Source organism: Heptranchias perlo, chromosome 9, assembly GCF_035084215.1.
Source record: "Heptranchias perlo isolate sHepPer1 chromosome 9, sHepPer1.hap1, whole genome shotgun sequence".
NCBI lineage: Eukaryota > Metazoa > Chordata > Chondrichthyes > Hexanchiformes > Hexanchidae > Heptranchias > Heptranchias perlo.
Window position 1 is genome coordinate 68288278 of NC_090333.1, and position 17122 is coordinate 68305399.

The 17122-nt window shown below is 41.8% G+C and overlaps 1 protein-coding gene across 4 annotated transcripts in view; it reads left to right on the forward strand.

Moving 5' to 3' along the window:
• The first annotated feature begins 673 nt into the window (after nt 1–673).
• The window catches only part of suco (SUN domain containing ossification factor), a 95817-nt gene continuing 79368 nt past the window's right edge, over nt 674–17122 (forward strand). For all 4 annotated transcript variants that reach the window (XM_067990713.1, XM_067990714.1, XM_067990715.1 and 1 more), the window contains exon 1: nt 674–951. In XM_067990713.1, the coding sequence (XP_067846814.1) occupies nt 701–951 (251 nt within the window). In that variant the 5' untranslated portion in view covers nt 674–700. The remainder of the gene's footprint in view (nt 952–17122) is intronic.

Below are 17122 nucleotides of genomic sequence, written 5' to 3' on the forward strand. Positions count from 1 at the left end.
CGCGCGAGGACCCGCGCCCGTACGCGTGGCCCAATCAAATTTCAAACCAGCGTCACGAGGTGTGTCAAATACCAACTGCCTGTCGCTGTCGCTCGCCATTTAAAGCCTTTCCCCTCTCGCTCGCCTCGCCTCGCTCCTTCCATTCACTAAAACCGTGTCTCGTTATTTGAGTACTGAACAATAAAGATCAACGACCAAACAAAAAAACCCGTTGTTGCTGTTCGCATTTTATGAAAAACATTTACCGTCCTAACACCCTCAGCGCACGATGCTGGTAGTTGTAGTCCCACGACTCGACGCTTCCACGCCCGTTTTAAAAGCTCCAACTCTTAAATCTATATATTAAAAAAATACAACTCCCATGCTGCATTCCGACTGGGGGGGGGGGAGTGCGCGCGCGCGCGGCCTTAGGCATGACGTCTGGGTTGAAGCAGTCGACGCAACAATCGGGCTGGTAACGCATTTGTCAGAGTGGTGGGAGGAATTTTCCTCTTTCCTTTGTCCCCCCCCCGCCGCCGCTTCCTGTTTTTTATGTGTGTGTGTTACGCAATGGTTTGAATACGTCACTGACGGAGGGGGGAGGGGGGAGGGGCAGGTAGTCGTAGTAGGGGAGGAGGAGTGAGGGGGGAGGGGCGTGGTCTAGGTTTTGAATGCTAATGAGGTTCCAACTCGACAGCGCGAGACGGCGGAGAGGATTCTCATGTGCAACGAACGCGGACGCGGCGTCCAGGTTCCGTGTGTCAGGGGAGGAGGGGAGAAGCTCTGGACTCTCAATGGAGACCTCGGTGACCGCCGACTGAAGAAGAAGAAGAAGAAGAAGAAAAATAACAACAACATCATCATCAACCCGGGAGGAGGTTGGAGGAAAGACCACGAGGATGTTAATTACTGTGAAAAGATGAAACAGCGGAACGTTTTATTTGTATGTTTGATTATCACGGTGTTATATTGGTGAGTGTCCGGCCCGCTGCTTTTTGACTATCTTCCTATTGCTTTGCCAGCAGTGAAGGGCTTGTCTTCCAGTTCCCGCAGAGGTAGGCCGGGCCTTCAGCAGGGCGGTTATTTTCCCTTTAACACTTTCTTGTTGTATCCTACTGAAAATAGATGATGATTTTTTTGGGGGAGGGAAGGGGGAAAGATTGAAGTTTCAAAACATGGGGAGGTAACGTGGCTCAAATGCAATATCGACTTGGGGGAGGCTTTTAAAAAAAATTCTTGTCTTATCTTCTGCTTGGAAATCGGTTCAAACAGCTTGAATTTGGGTCAGTATTTTATGGCCATGCGTTGTTGATTTCTTTAACCGACTATTTTTGCCAGTCTTCAGTTGCTTCCACTCACTGTCCACTGAATGGTATTGAAGGTTTTATGTTTTTTTTTCGGTAACTGAGCTTTTGCATCCCTCAATATCGTTTTTTTCTTTTTGTAATCTTAATATGCAGTTACTATTTTTGCTGTACTTCAAACATTGTGTGCCTATGTGTGTATATATGTATGTATATAACGTGTAAATGCTTTATATATATATATATATATATATAATCCTGTCCCTGATGAAATGTAATGCAGCCTTCAATTTTCCTGATTTCCTGCCTGTAGTTAAGTCTGTTCATTTAAGCTGGCCATTAAAAGCCAGTGAGCTTATCATCTGCCAAGAAGGGGTTTCCCAAATTCTGTTCCAATGTGAGATATGGAAATTGTTTTCAGAGAGGCTCTGTTGCAGGGTTTCATCAGGGAAGGTACGTTGTGGAGATCAGATGCCATCAGAGGTTGACTGCCTATATTTGCTACTGTCATCAACTGTATTTTCAGGTACTTGGTGGTGACTGAGGAGAACTGTCTCTGCAGACTTTCCTTACTGCATGAAGGCAGTTTGGTGACCTGGTAACAATCTCCGTTGTAGGGACAACACTACCAATTGTAGTCAAGGTCACCTCCTCTCAACTTTTCAGCTTCAAACTCCTTCCAGGCTGGCATAGAGATCATCTGCAGTGTCAGCCGATTTGCTGCCCAGATCAAACAAGTGACTGATTGTTGAGCAAGGCTGGTGCTTTTGTATCTTTTCCTCCTGAATAACTGCTTAATTTCACAGAACTGTTGAATTTCCCAAAGTACAGTGGCACTCAGACCATTTGGGCAGGTTGCTCTTCAGGCCTACGTTAACAGAAGAGGAGCATGTATAGGTTATGAAGTTGGCTATAAGAGACCTCACCAAATGGAGCATGCATTTCAAAATATTGTGTAATATTTTTGTGGTTGTGTGTGTACTGTCTGAGTGAAAAAGGGAACAAGACATGAGTGGGGTGGTACTAGCCCTAAACTTGAGGGAGGCCTTGGATTTCTCCTGGTTCCTAGTGCACTTATCAAGTAAGCTTGTTCAGGATGACCTCCTTAAAGATAGTCAAGGGTTTGTAATTTCTCAGCTCTCCTCCAGTTTGTATCTATTGTGTGACATCTTGACATTGAGATTTTTCCGTTAATCACCCCATCTTAATGTTGGGGGTTCCAATCTTAACAGGAGCTTGGGTCTGAGCTACGCATTAATCACACCTACAAAACACTGTCAAACAATTTTCTTTTTGTGGAAAAGGAGGTCACTAAATCACAAGTACCTCTTGTGGGTTTTTCATAATTGCTGGTTCACGTAGGGGCTAACAACATAGAAGGAAATTGTATAGGACACGTGAAGATCACATTGAAATGTACTAATATGTAAAGTAATATTTTTGGGTATACTTCTGGTGTTTGGTAAAGGAGATGAATTCAATCAGGAAATATGTCGCGATTGATGTCCTAGCCAATATTTATCCCCCAACCAACAACATTAAAACAGGTTAATATCTCATTGCTGTTCGTGGCACCTTGCTGTGCACAAATCGGCTGCCGCATTTCCTACATTACTTTTGAAGTGTAGTCATTGTTGTACTTAATTGGCTGTAAAATGCTTTGGGACTTCCTGAGGCGCTATATAAGTTACTTTTTCTTTCTCTAGCAAGAGCTGGGCATTGAGGGCACAAGGAGGAGGAAAACCTTTATTAAGGTGCTTATTCATAACAACTGTTGTATCAGTAAGAATAACTGAAAGATGGCTTAGGCCAATAGATGACAAATAAGGTTCAAAATATTCAAGATGGACAGAGTAAGTAGGAAAGCAGGAGATGCACTTATACATATTAGGCACTAGGGAGGAAGTAGGAAGGGAATATTACCCAGTAAAATAATCTGACTCGAAGTTTCTAACATGCAGAGAGCTAAAAGAACTACAGACGACCAGCTCAGTATAAGGCGGGGGGGGGGAAGGGAAATGTGTTCATGTACAAAAATCACTAAAGGCTAGTGCGCAGGTACAAAAAGTAATCAGAAAGGCTAATGGAATGTTGGTCTTTATCTCAAGGGGACTGGAATACAAAGAGGAGGAAGTTATGTTTAATTTATACCGAACCTTGGTCAGACCCCATCTGGAGTACTGCGTTCAGTTTTGGGCACCAAACCTCAGGGACCCTTGGTTTAATGTCTCATCCAAAAGATGGCACCTCCGATAGTGCAGCACGCCCTCAGTAATTTACTGCAGTGTCAGCCTGGGTTATGTGCTCAAGTCTATGGACTGGGACTTGAACCCACAACCTTCTGATAGAGGTCAGAGTGCTACTACTGAGCCAAGGTATATTGGCTGTAGAGGGGTTACAGCACAGCTTCACCAGAATAATACCAGGGCTTAAAGGGTTAAATTATGAGCAGAGGTTTCATAAACTTGGTTTGTGTTCCCTTGAGTTCAGAAGGTTGATGGATGATCTAATTGAGGTATTTAAATTGATAAAGGGATTCAGTAGGGCATTTACATAGAAACTATTTCCTCTGGTGGGGGAATCCAGAACAAGAGGGCATAATCTTAAAATTAGAGCTAGGCCATATAGAAGTGAAATCAGGAAGCACTTTTTCACACAGGGTAGTGGAAATCTGGAACTCTCTTTCCCCCATAAATAAGGCTGTGGCTGCTGGGTCAATTGAAATTTTCAAGATAGATTTTTATTAGGTAAGGGTATCAAGGGATATGGAGCTGAGGTACAGATCAACTATGATCTAACTAGTTGAACAGGCTTGAGGGGCTGAATGATCTACTCCTGTTCCTATGTTTCTAAAATGGAATACTTTAGAAGAGATAAAGACTACAATATTAAATTTGACATGAATTGGGATTCAATACTAGTGATATCCAACATCCAGGTACACAATTTTAAAAAGTCAACTGCAAAGGCATGAGGAATGGGTTGAAACAGGTTGTCTTCAGGACAAATACAGTTGTAACCAGAGTGAAATTAGAAGTAAAAAAAAAACTTTTTATTAACCTTTCAGGAAGAGAGGGATAGAGGTCCATGGAGACGATTACAGACAATTTCAGAAATATGTCAAAAGGGTGACAAGAGGGGCAAAGAGCATCAAGAGCTGAGAAAAGTTGCATATGTGCAACACCAAGATAGAAAATGTTACACACAAGAAATGCTTTTTTGGTACTTTGGTTTAAAGCAAGAGAATATCAGGAAAGTTAACAGGGATGAGCAGAGAGTAGATGATAAATGAATGCTTTCTTGAAATATTCTCTAGAGAAAACTACAACCATATGCTCCACTGTGACACAAGTAATCCATGCAGATTTAAGGACTTCAACATGAACAAGATTGAGGTTTTAAATGGCTCAAAACAAACAAATCACTGGGGACGAATAGTATCTCTGCCGGATTGTGGCGTAACTAGGAATGAAATGGTGCTAGCTATTGTCATGAAAGAGTTGAGTAGTGAGCCACCTTGACATTTTTGAGACAGTGACATCCCAGATAGACAGTGGAAAATGACGACGTGGTGTACTCACATTTCCAAAACTCCTTCAATAAAGGCTGCTACTGAGGGTGAAGGATTGGAGAAAGTGGGGCTCTCCAGTTCAGGGCGATGACTGAGAGGACATTGCACAAGTGTACAAGATACGAAGTAGCGTAGATAAGGTTACAGTGGAGTCCTACTTCACGATATGTCAGAATACTAGAACGAGGGAGCATTTTTAAAATAAGTGAAATTTAAGTTTAGGGCAGATGTGAAGAAGAACTTTGTGGGAAAAGTGATCAATACCTGGAATGGTCTTGCAAGTAGGGTAGTAGAGGTGAAAACCTTGGACTCATTTGAGATTCCATTAGATGACATAATGGGCAGGGGAATTTAGGTCTTTTATCTGAATGGGTGTGCAGAATTGCCTCCCTCACTTGTATCTTTCTTGTGATTAAGTTACAGGTAGTCTTGATGCACTTGTAGAACTGATAGTAATTGTGTGTTTATTTATATTTATGATATTAGTACAAATGGTATTAGACTTCCTTGCTTCTTAAATAGTTGCACTGTCAGGTTAAAGTTGAATCCTCTTTCATGATTTGAATGGCATCCAATGAGTCCTTCATAATTCACTGTGGTCCAGTGACATCACAGTGAACAGAGGAGGAGCTCAGAGACCCGGAATAAAAGGGTGGGTTAATCGGGGTAAGTGAACAGTAAGTAAATTAATAATAATCGAGTATCTAAAGGGAGTTTAGAAAAAAAAAAGGTTTTGGAATATGATGGACGGGCAGCTGAAACCCATTGCCTGCAATTCCTGTGCCATGTGGGAACTTCAGGACGCTTCATGTGTCCTGGAGGGTACCATGTGCAGGAAATGCCTTCAGTTGCTCGAGCTCAAGCTGAGAATTTCTGAGCTATAGGGGCAGCTGTAGTCACTGCAGAGCATAAGGGAGGCTGAAGGTTTCCTGGATCGTACGTTCCAAGTATGGTCACCTCACAGCCACAGAGAGTTCGGGATAGCAAATGGGTGGCCATCCGAAAGGTTTGGAAGAGGCAGGCAGTGGAGGAATCTTCTGGGTGTGTAGCACTCTTAAACTGGTATTCAGCATTGAATACCAGTGAGGGTGACGACAACTCGAAGGAGTGCAGTCCTGAGCATGGCAGCATGGGGCAAAGGACTGCACAGGGGGCATGGTGAAGTGTAGAAATGCAGTAGTCATAGAGGATTAGATAGTCAGGGGAACAGAAAGGTGTTTCTCTGACTGCAGACATGAGTCCCACATGATGTGTTGCTTCCCTGATGTCAGGGTAAAGGACATCACTGAGAGGGTGTAGAACATTCTGCAGGTTGTAGGGGAACAGCCAGAAGTAGAGTCCATGTGGGTACCAACGACATAGGAAAGAAAAGGGATGAGGTTCTGTGTTTAGAGTTTCAGGAGCTAGGGAGGAAGTTAAAAAGCAGGATCTTAAGGTAGTAATCTCTGAATACTTCTAGTGCCACATGCTGGTGAGCACAAATAGGAAGATAAGGCAGGGAATGCATGGTGCAAGAAGAAGGGCTTCACATTCTTGGCAATGGGACCAGTTCTGGGGCAGGAGGGACCTGATCAAGATGGATGGGTTGCACCTCAACAGAGCTGGGACCAATGTCCTCATGGGGAGGTTGGCTAGTGCTGTGGGGGAGGGTTTAAACTAATTTGGCAGGGGGGATGGGCACCAGCATCTGCCATTAGAAAGGAGAAACAAGGTGCACAAAGGATTGGGAGAGACAGCTAGCACTAGAGTACGAAATAGTACAATATTAAGTGGGATCAGACTAAGAGAATACGAGAAGGTCTAAGATAGGCTTAGAGTGCATGTGTGTAAACACATGAAGTATGGTAAATAAGGTTGGTGAGCTGCAGGTGCAAATAGTCACATGGGGATATGATGTAGTGGTGATAATGGAGATCTGGCTCAAACAAGGGCAAGATTTGGTACTAAATATTCCTGGATACAAGGTGTTCAGGAAAGATAGGGAAGGAGAAAAGGAGTGGGGGGGGTGGTGGCCGTATTAATTTAAGGAGAATGTTGAAGTGCTAGAGAGGATGACCTTGAAGGGTCAAGGACAGAATCTATTTGGTTAGAGTTAGGAAACAATAGAGGTGCCATTACACTGCTGGGTGTATTCTATAGGCCACCAACTAGTGGGAAGGATATAGAGGAGCAAATTTGCAGGGAAATTAGAGGTGCAAGAACCATAGAGAAATGATAATGGGGGTCTTCAACTATCCTAATATAGACTGGGATAGTAATAGTGTAAAGGGCAAAGAGGGGGAGGAATTTCTGAAGTGTGTTCAGGTGAACTTTCTTGATCAGTATGTTTCTGGCCCAACGAGGAAGGAGGCATTGCTGGATATGGTTCTGAGGAATGAGGTGGGTCAAGTGGAGCAAGTGTCATTGTCAGTGGGGGAACATTTAGGGAACAGTGATCATAGTATCATAAGGTTTAGATTAGTTATGGAAAAGGACAAGGAGCAAAATACTTAATTGGAGGAGGGCCAATTTCAGTGGGTTGAGATCGGATCTTGCCCGAATAAATTGAAATCAAAGATTGGCAGGCAAAACTGTAATCAAACAATGGGCGGCCTTTCAAGAGGAGATGGTTCGGGTACAGTCTAGGTACATTCCCATGAGGAGGGAAAGGTAGGGCAATGAAAGCTAGAGCTCGCTGGGTGACGAAAGAGATAGAGAGTAAGATGAAGCAGAGAAAGGGGGTGTATGACGGATGTCAGGTTGATAATACAAATGAGAACCAGGCTGAATGTAGAAAGTTCAGAGGAGAAGTGAGAAAAGAAATGAGGGGCAAAGAGAGAGTATGAGAATAGACCGATGGCTAACGTAAAAGGGAATCCAGAAGTCTTCTATAGGCATATAAATCATAAATGGGTAGTAAGACGAGGGGTGGGGCCGATTAGTGACGAGAAAGGAGATCTAATCATTGAGGCAGAGGGCATGGCTGACAGTACTTTGCATCTGTCTTTACCAAGGAAGAAGATGCTGCCAAAGTCACAGTCAAAACGGAGGTAGTTGAGATACTGGATGGGTTAACAATTGATAGAGGAGGCACTAGAAAGGCCGGCTGTACTTAAAGTAGATAACTCACCCGGTCTGGATGGGATGCATCCTAGGTTGCTGAGGGAAGTAAGGGTGGAAATTGCATAGGTGCTGGCCATATTCTTCCAGTTCTCCCTTGGATATGGTGTTTCCAGAAGACTGGAGAATTGCAAATGTTACACCCTTCTTCAAAAAAGGGTGTCAGGATAAACCCAGCAACGACAGGTCAGTCAGTTTAAGCTTGGTGGTGGGGATGCTTTTAGAGACGCGAATCTGGGACAAAATTAATCGTCATTTGGACAAGTGTGGAATAATGAAGGAAAGGCAAATCGTGTTTAACTGACTTGATTAAGTTTTTTGAGGGCAATGCGGTTGATGTGTATATGGACTTTCAAAAGGTGTTTGATAAAGTGCCACGTAATAGGCTTGTCAGCAAAATTGAAACCCACAAAATAAAAGGGGCAGTGGCAGCATGGATACGAAATTAGCTAAGTGACAGGAAACAGAGTAGTGGTGAACGGTTGTTTTTCGGACTGGAGGAAGGTATACAGTGGTGTTCCCGGGGGTCGGTACTAGGATCACTGCTTTTTTTTAATATATATTAATGACTTGGACTTGGGTGTACAGGGCACAATTTCCAAGTTTGCAGATGACACAAAACTTGGAAGTGTAGTAAACAGTGAGGAGAATAGTGATAGACTTCAATAGGACATAGACAGGTTGGTGGAATGGGCGGTCACATGGCAGATGAAATTTAACGCAGAGAAGTGCGAAGTGATATATTTTGGCAGGAAGAATGAGGAGAGGCAATATAAACTAAATGGTACAATTCTAAGGGGGTGCTGGAACAGAGAGACCTGGGGGTATATGTGCACAAATCTTTGAAGGTGGCTGGACAGGTTGAGAAAACATTTTTAAAAAAAAAACATATGGGATCTTCGGCTTTATAAATAGAGGCATAGAGTGCAAAAGCAAGGAAGTTATGTTGAACCTTTATAAAACACTGGTTCGGCCACAGCTGGAGTATTGTGTCCAATTCTGGGCTCTGCACTTTAGGAAGGATGTGAAGGCCTTAGAGAGGGTGCAGAAGAGATTTACTAGAATGGTTCCAGGGATAAGGGCCTTCAGTTGCGTGTATAGATTGGAGAAGCTGGGGTTGTTCTCCTTAGAGCAGAGAAGGTTAAGTGGAGATTTGATAGAAGTGTTCAAAATCATGAAGGGCTTAGACAAAGTAAATAAAGAGAAACTGTTCCCATTGGTGGAAGGGTCGAGAACCACAGGGGACAGATTTAAGGTGATTGGCAAAAGAACCAAAGACGACATGGGGAAAAGCATTTTCCCGCAGTGCGTAATTATGATCTGGAATGCGCTGCCTGAAAGGGTAGTGGAAGCAGATTCATTAGTGGCTTTCAAAAAAGGAATTTTTTTTTTTATTCGTTCATGGGATTTGGGCATTGCTGGCAAGGCTGGCATTTATTGCCCATCCCTAATTGCCCTTGAGAAGGTGGTGGTGAGCCGCCTTCTTGAACCGCTGCAGTCCGTGTGGTGAAGGTTCTCCCACAGTGCTGTTAGGAAGGGAGTTCCAGGATTTTGACCCAGCGACTATGAAGGAACGGCAATATATTTCCAAGTCGGGATGGAGTGTGACTTGGAGGGGAACGTGCAGGTGGTGTTGTTCCCATGTGTCTGCTGCTCTTGTCCTTCTAGGTGGTAGAGGTCGCGGGTTTGGGAGGTGCTGTCGAAGAAGCCTTGGCGAGTTGCTGCAGTGCATCCTGTGGATGGTACACACTGCAGCCACTGTGCGCTGGTGGTGAAGGGAGTGAATGTTTAGGGTGGATAGAGTGCCAATCAAGCGGGCTGCTTTTTCCTGGATGGTGTTGAGCTTCTTGAGTGTTGGAGCTGCACTCATCCAGGCAAGTGGAGAGTATTCCATCACACTCCTGACTTGTGCCTTGTAAATGGTGGAAAGGCTTTGGGGAGTCAGGAGGTGAGTCACTCGCCGCAGAATACCCAGCCTCTGACCTGCTCTTGTAGTCACAGTATTTATATGGCTGGCCCAATTAAGTTTCTGGTCAATGGTGACCCCCAGGATGTTGATGGTGGGGGATTCGGCGATGGTAATGCCGTTGAATGTCAAGGGGAGGTGGTTAGACACTCTCTTGTTGGAGATGGTCGTTGCCTGGCACTTGTCTGGCGTGAATGTTACTTGCCACTTATCAGCCCAAGCCTGGATGTTGTCCAGGTCTTGCTGCTTGTGGGCTCGGACTGCTTCATTATTTGAGGGGTTGCGAATGGAACTGAACACTGTGCAATCATCAGCAAACATCCCCATTTCTGACCTTATGATGGAGGGAAGGTCATTGATGAAGCAGCTGAAGATGGTTGGGCCTAGGACACTGCATTGAGGAACTCCTGCAGCAATGCCATGGGGCTGAGATGATTGGCCTCCAACAACCACTACCATCTTCCTTTGTGCTAGGTATGACTCCAGCCACTGGAGAGTTTTCCCCCTGAGTCCCATTGACTTCAATTTTACTAGGGCTCCTTGGTGCCACACTCAGTCAAATGCTGCCTTGATGTCAAGGGCAGTCACTCTCACCTCTGGATAAATACTTGAAGGGAAAAAATTTGCAGGACCAAGGGGAAAGAGCAGGGGAATGGAACAGACTGGATTGTTCTTACAAAGAGCTGACACGGCCTCGATGGGCCGAATGGTCTCCTGTGCTGTAACCATTCTATGACTAACTTTCATTCTTGGTTCATCAGGTTGTCTTAACTGTTCCTGAATTATTGGTCACAATACTGCTCAACTTCACCGAACTAAAATCTAAAGTTTTCTTGGCTTCCTTTCCTTTCAGTCTTGGTCTGTCTTCAGTGTTTCTTGTCTGATATGAATCCATCCGTAAGCCTGCCTCTAGGCACAAGTTGTCTTCTCTTTCTATAGCTCAGTATGTCTGAAACAAAAACAGAAATTCCAGGTCAGGCTGCATTTGTGGAGAGAACAGAAAAGCTACCGCTTTTAGATGTGGCAGTTTTGATACACCTAAAACATTAATTTCTCTGTTCTCTCTGCAGATGCTGACTGACCTATTGAGTGTTTCCAGCATTTTGTTTTTGTTTTTGTTTCAGATTTCCAGCATCTGCAGTTTTTTGCTTCTAGCCTGTCTGAATCTTTTTTTTCCAGTTTGTCTCTTTTGTCATACTGATCCTATGTATTTTTTAACCAACAAAATGGGATGAGGGCATGTCTGTTTATATCTGAATATCAAAGCTATCCAGGAGAATTCTGTTTTTCACATTTCTGTTTCTGAATTTGGCCTTGCTTTTAATCTTGTATAAACACAACTCAAGCCTTCAGTATGTTATTGATGAGCGTTGAGGTGCCAATAAGTCTGACCAAAGCTTAGTTCATTTGCTGTTAAGATTTTCTCAAAAACTATCTTCAAGCGTTGATGCTTGAGAGCTCTAATTTATCATGAATACAGGACAGGGTAGGCATTTGGCCTTATTGCCTGGCCTCTGGCTTGCAATTTTCAAACCACAAAAATTCCTGTCTTAAGAATTCCAAGTATCAAACAAAATGGAGTTTTAACTGTATCCTATTTTGATGAATTTGCACCTGTTTTTTTTTCTCCCACAGTATGCTGAAAGTTATTTGTGGATCTCACCTTATGAAACAGGCGCTTAAATGATTAATTGCAGTTAAGTTGTGTGGCACCATGACAACTAAGTATCGCAAATGCTTTTAGAACAAGCAATAAAGTTTTGATGCTACACGTGTAATAAATGTTTCAAAGTGACATTGTCTATGTTGAGTGCCATTTCTAGGCCTTAAGTCCCCAGCACTTACTAGCAAATCTGGCTACGTTTTATTATGGAGAAAATAATGAATAATCTTTGAAATTTCTGAAATAGGTTTTTGATATGTGATGGAAATTATGGCATATCAAAATGTAATATCCATTTTGTTTTAAGATTTTTCTTGTAGGAGGGAAGATTAAGCTGAATTCTCAACTAATGGGAACATGTTTAAATGCTTAAACGTTCCAGCACAGTACAGTTCAGATACACAAATGTATTTACTGCAATACAACCTAAGGCACCCATTTATGGTTTGTATTAAATCTAGTTCTGCCTGAAAGGTACATCGTTTTGGTATATAATAATTTATTGCCATCTCGCACTCAGACAATATTCAAAACAGATTATTACCGTAACTCTAGCCGTTCAAGACTTTTTTTTTAAACTGTGAACATTTAGTTCTGTAGTGGTTCCCACTAACGAAAATGTAATGAAAACAGTGGAAATCTGTCTGCCTGAGCAGATTATATTTACTAAATATCTATGGTGTTTGAGCCTCTGTAGGAGAGAAATTATGTCTCCGCTATTCTTGCTGCTGTTGCTTTCCAAAATTGCACAAGTTCACTTAATGAACCAGAATTTGCTGGAGCGGGGCATCTCGCAGCATGCCCCATGAGTTGGACTTTTTTCCTCCCCCCTTCAGCTCGAAAATTTTTTGGGCCACAAATTACTGGAAGTGCCAGCTGATAACGGGGCATCTGGGATGTTGGTGAATGATGGGACCAACAGTGTATCTCCTCAACCAGTGAGATTTAAGGATTGAAAAAGAAACAGAGGATCCACAGAGTCGGAAATAGGGTGAATTAAAGTGAAATTAGACACAGAAAGAGAAATAGAGAGGGAAAGAAAGATTGGGTTAAGAGTGAGAGAAAAAGGAGACAAAGGAAAAGTTTTAAAAAAAATTAAAAATGTTAAAAAAATTTTTAAGAGCCTCTAGGAACAATTTACTACTTTGTAGGAGTGAGACTCCACAGTTTCAATTTTTCCCTTTCTGGGCCTCCAGGTTGAGTGGCATTGCAGGTACATAAATCGCACATTAAAAAGATGGCAGTGAGATCCCGTTTTTGTGAGGCTAACGACAGAGCGGTCGGTGCAAATCGTCCAGCAATTCATGGCGATTTGCAACTCATGGCGTACCTCTTCCTTGCCACAAATTGCTGTTTTTTTTAATGCATTAATAACTCTGCGTGTTTTAAACTTGCCGTTATTTTCCCAGCAAATTCTGGGATGTTATTTTTAAAATCACTTTGTGCACTGTGGATAATAAATGATATAGGAATTAGTGGAGACTTGCAAATAGCAGTTTCTTGAACAAGTCTCATGATCAACCATTTTGAAAATTAAATTTTAAACAAATTACTGAATGGCATGTACATGTGAAATGAATAAATGTACCACTGAAAGTCTAAATGTAGGTTTTGGTGTCCTTTTGTGCATTGCTGCTGAAATCTATCAGCATCATCTTTGGTGGACATGATGGGAAATGTTTTTGATCGTGTTAACTTTTCCATTGTGAAAGCTTGAGTAAATATACTAGAATGTTGTTAGCTTGGAAATCCCCCATCTCAATATTGTACTGGGCTGTGTTCTATTCAAAATTAAATGTGTATGAATTAAAGGTAAACTTATTTTAGTTTTATTAAGAATGTCATGCAAGTAAATGGCAGATATACCTCTGGTAAAAGATTATTCAATTCCCACGTAAGTGTTTTCTCCAAATTTGGGTGCTCAGCAGGTTAAAGGAGTCCAAACATGAAGTGAGTTTTAGACACTTAGTTGTGAGTTACCCAGCAGCACACTCCAGTTTTGTAACTGTTTATGTTCTTCCATACTAGTTATATCAACTAGCAATGGTTTTGAACAACTACTCCCTCCAATTATCTTTAAATGAATTTGACTTTAAGACCTCCAATGTGCGTCAATGTAAAGTGGTATTGTGGCCCTCAGGGCTGAGTACCAGTTTGAAGGTTCTCATTTGCTTAAACTGAAGTTTTCAGTAGGTGTGTCCAATCATTGCTGTGGTAGAAGGTGGTAACTGGAATGCAACAAATGATGCCCTCATTGCCTACACTTGAATAATAACCATACAAACTTTTTGTGCAAACATTTATTTCAGTCACTATTCAACATGTGTATATATTTTAATTCCTTTATCTTGTTTTTCTGCACTGTGCACCACTCCCTGACTGAGTCAGGAAGGAGCCTGACTCCTAGGCCCCCGTCTTTATCAGGCTGCTTGGATGTGAGAGAGAGCCCCCACCTACTGCATACACAACATGGCATTGTGCTGTCTTGCTTTTCAGCCATGGTGCCTGAAAATGGTTTGTTCTAATTAATTGTTACAGTACCATGAAATGTGTAAACCTCATGTTGGCAATAACAACCGCTGCACGTTGCCAATGAATGATGCAAACTTCACTCCCTTTACTTAAGGAAATTTCTCTTTTGATAGATTCTCATCACAGTAAACTGTGCAAGAGGTTGAGTGCGCTAGTTTGGCAAAAGTCTCATTTAAGAGTCATTGTCAAGGACTAGAATGGGAGGCAGGAGGAGAAAGGAAATCTTGTTCAGCCCATTATGATTTTTAAATGTGGCAACTTGTGATTGGACATAGTTCCATAAGAAACTTAACGGTTGTCCAGTTTATGTCATACCAAGAATTCTTCACATGGGAAGATAGCAGGTGAATATTAGTGGGCTGCTTTGTCCATGGGAGCATCACAGTTAAGCCCAATACTATCCTGATCAGGCATCCGCACTTGCAGTGTTCAGAGGTTACTGGGTAGAGATTAGCAGTGGGGGCTTTGTCCAGTTTCTACCCTTCCCCCCCACCCCCCCTCCTGCTTTCTTTAGCCCAGGGCATTGGAGCCAATAGTAGTGTCCAGCTAAGATGTGTTAATTCTGTGAAACTAAGGGTTAAACCCTAGATTCTAGTGTGTGTGGTACATTACTAGATTGTTAAGTACGTGCAGATTCTACATCCCTAGGTGTTCAAGACAACTGCTGTGTTGACATTGACTTTTCTAGTGGCCTACTTCTAATGTAGCCTTTTCCTTAATTTTTACTATCTATTGTTCGTCGGAACAAATCCACAATTTAAATTTGAGATACTGTAGAACTGTTAGTTTGGTTTCACTGTTTCTGGTACCCCTGTCACACTTGACGACAAAAAAAGGTATTTGAATAGAGGTTTGGTATCAAGGCAGAAGGTAAATAATAGCCTGGTTTAAATGTGATTTAATCACGGCTAGATAGGCTGAGTTGCCTTTACTCATTTTTGAATTTTTCTAATATTTCTTGTAGTGTGTCTTTTTAAATTGTGAATTTATTTTGGTAGACATGTGCATTAAACATTACAAACTGCTTGGAGCAGGCAGATATTCCTTCTGGTCACTCAAACTGTAATACTTTTGCTTGTGTGGATAATTAGTCTTGATAATTAGTCTTGATGGGTGAGCAAAACACAACCATTTAGAGGTCATGTATTACCTAACCACTTTTTTTTGTCTTCTGTTCTGTGTTAACAAAATCCATTCTGTAAAACTGCCTGAAATGGTGACCACAGGCTTGGATGAGCAGCAATGCCAAATGTCAGTAACAATTTGCCTGAATGGCGCTGAGTAATTTTAAGACATCACTTCTGTCGCATTAGACAGAATTTGCTGTTTGGGGGGAAAGTCCTTTTCATGAAGATTTTTAACTTTAATTTTGAGTTTTATTGGAGATGCCAAAGTAAGCAATTTTTTTTAAATTTAGCTTTTTTTTAGACACTATAGTTGATAAACCCTCATTCTAGTAGCATTAGCCTGAATAAAGTCACTAATAAACTAAAGCCAGATTTTTCTCTGATGGAAAAATTATAGATTAATATAATGTGTCCTATTTATATCAGACAATTTTTTTAATGTGAATCCACAGAGTTGAATTTTGTTAAATTGCAGGTTTGGCTTGGTGCTTTCTAGCTTGTGTGTTTTATTTAAAATGTGCCGCCAAATAACCAGTGACCAAAACTATTAGTAACAGAGAACAAATTTACTACATTAAAGCACAACGTCAAAAGCCGACATTGACGAGTGAAATGTGAATACGTTTATAATTTGGTGCAATGGTTTTGCAGCTTCCCTACTGGACAATACACTAAGTATTCCCATACTACATACTGTATCTTTGGCAGCAAAACTTTCGACTGCCTCAATTAGGTTGTTATTCCAACTATGAAAGTGTTGTGCAGCAAAAAATCACGAGAGACCAACTAGTCTCATGGTTTCCCTTCCCCACTGAAAATTTTGAGCCAGTCAAATTGTTCATTGTGATTTGACCTTGCCTGTGGGAAATAATTTCTTCTCTCTGTGAACCCTAAAGATTAGAATAAAGATACTGGAGCTGCAATGAATAGTACAGTGGTGTACATCAGGGCCAGCATTTGTTTTTATTACGTATTAGTAAATCCCCTGTGATATTGCTCGCAGTGATTTTGATGTTTTATAATAACAGGAGCATTGTACCATGTAATTCACAAATGTATTCTGCAGCTCTGTTTAACGTGACTTTAAATAGGATTTCCTGGGGTTTATTGCTGTTGGTGAGGGAAATATGCAGATTGGCAGGTGCTTGTAAACTTATTGCTTCTGGTCAGTAGAAAGCAGCATGGTGTGTATCTTGTGTATGTGTATAAATTATATATACATATACACATACAAGTGCACTTGCAGCCAAAAGAGTGTGTAGCAACCAGCTCCCGTGCCTTGGGTAATGCCACTTTTGAGCTGGCTGCCAAAAGGCATGTGACCTGGTGAGTGTACTAGCTATCTGTTGGGAGCTACCGGGCTTCATCTTTGCTTTCCTGTGGCAGTGCAGGTGAGATTAGTATTCAGGAGATTGTGGGATCATACCTTTGTACAGTTGTAGTGGTAATACAACTTTATTTTATGTTACTATGGTAGATGGCAGTGATTTATGAAGGAAGATAGTGATGTCTTTTTTTGAAGGGGAAGAATCTGAAAAAGTATTTCACTGATGGAAAATATACACAACAATTAGGGTATATGAATCCAGGGTGCAGCAGTTTCATTTAGTTTTTGTGATGGAAACTTGTGTGCAGGGCATACAACATCAAGGACTGAAGTTTGTGATATAGGTTCCATGTAGCTGGTTAAACTTTCACATTTTGATGTACGTCTGGCAATATTCTACAGATGTGCTTAAGCCTTTCTTGCATTTGAAATTATTTAAGTCCAGTTTAATTTGAGTCCATATTGCAGTCGTAGCAGCTTTCCATGACACTCTGGTATTGGTTTGTTAGGTGATTGAAAATTGGTTAACAGACAGGAAACAGAGTAGGAATAAA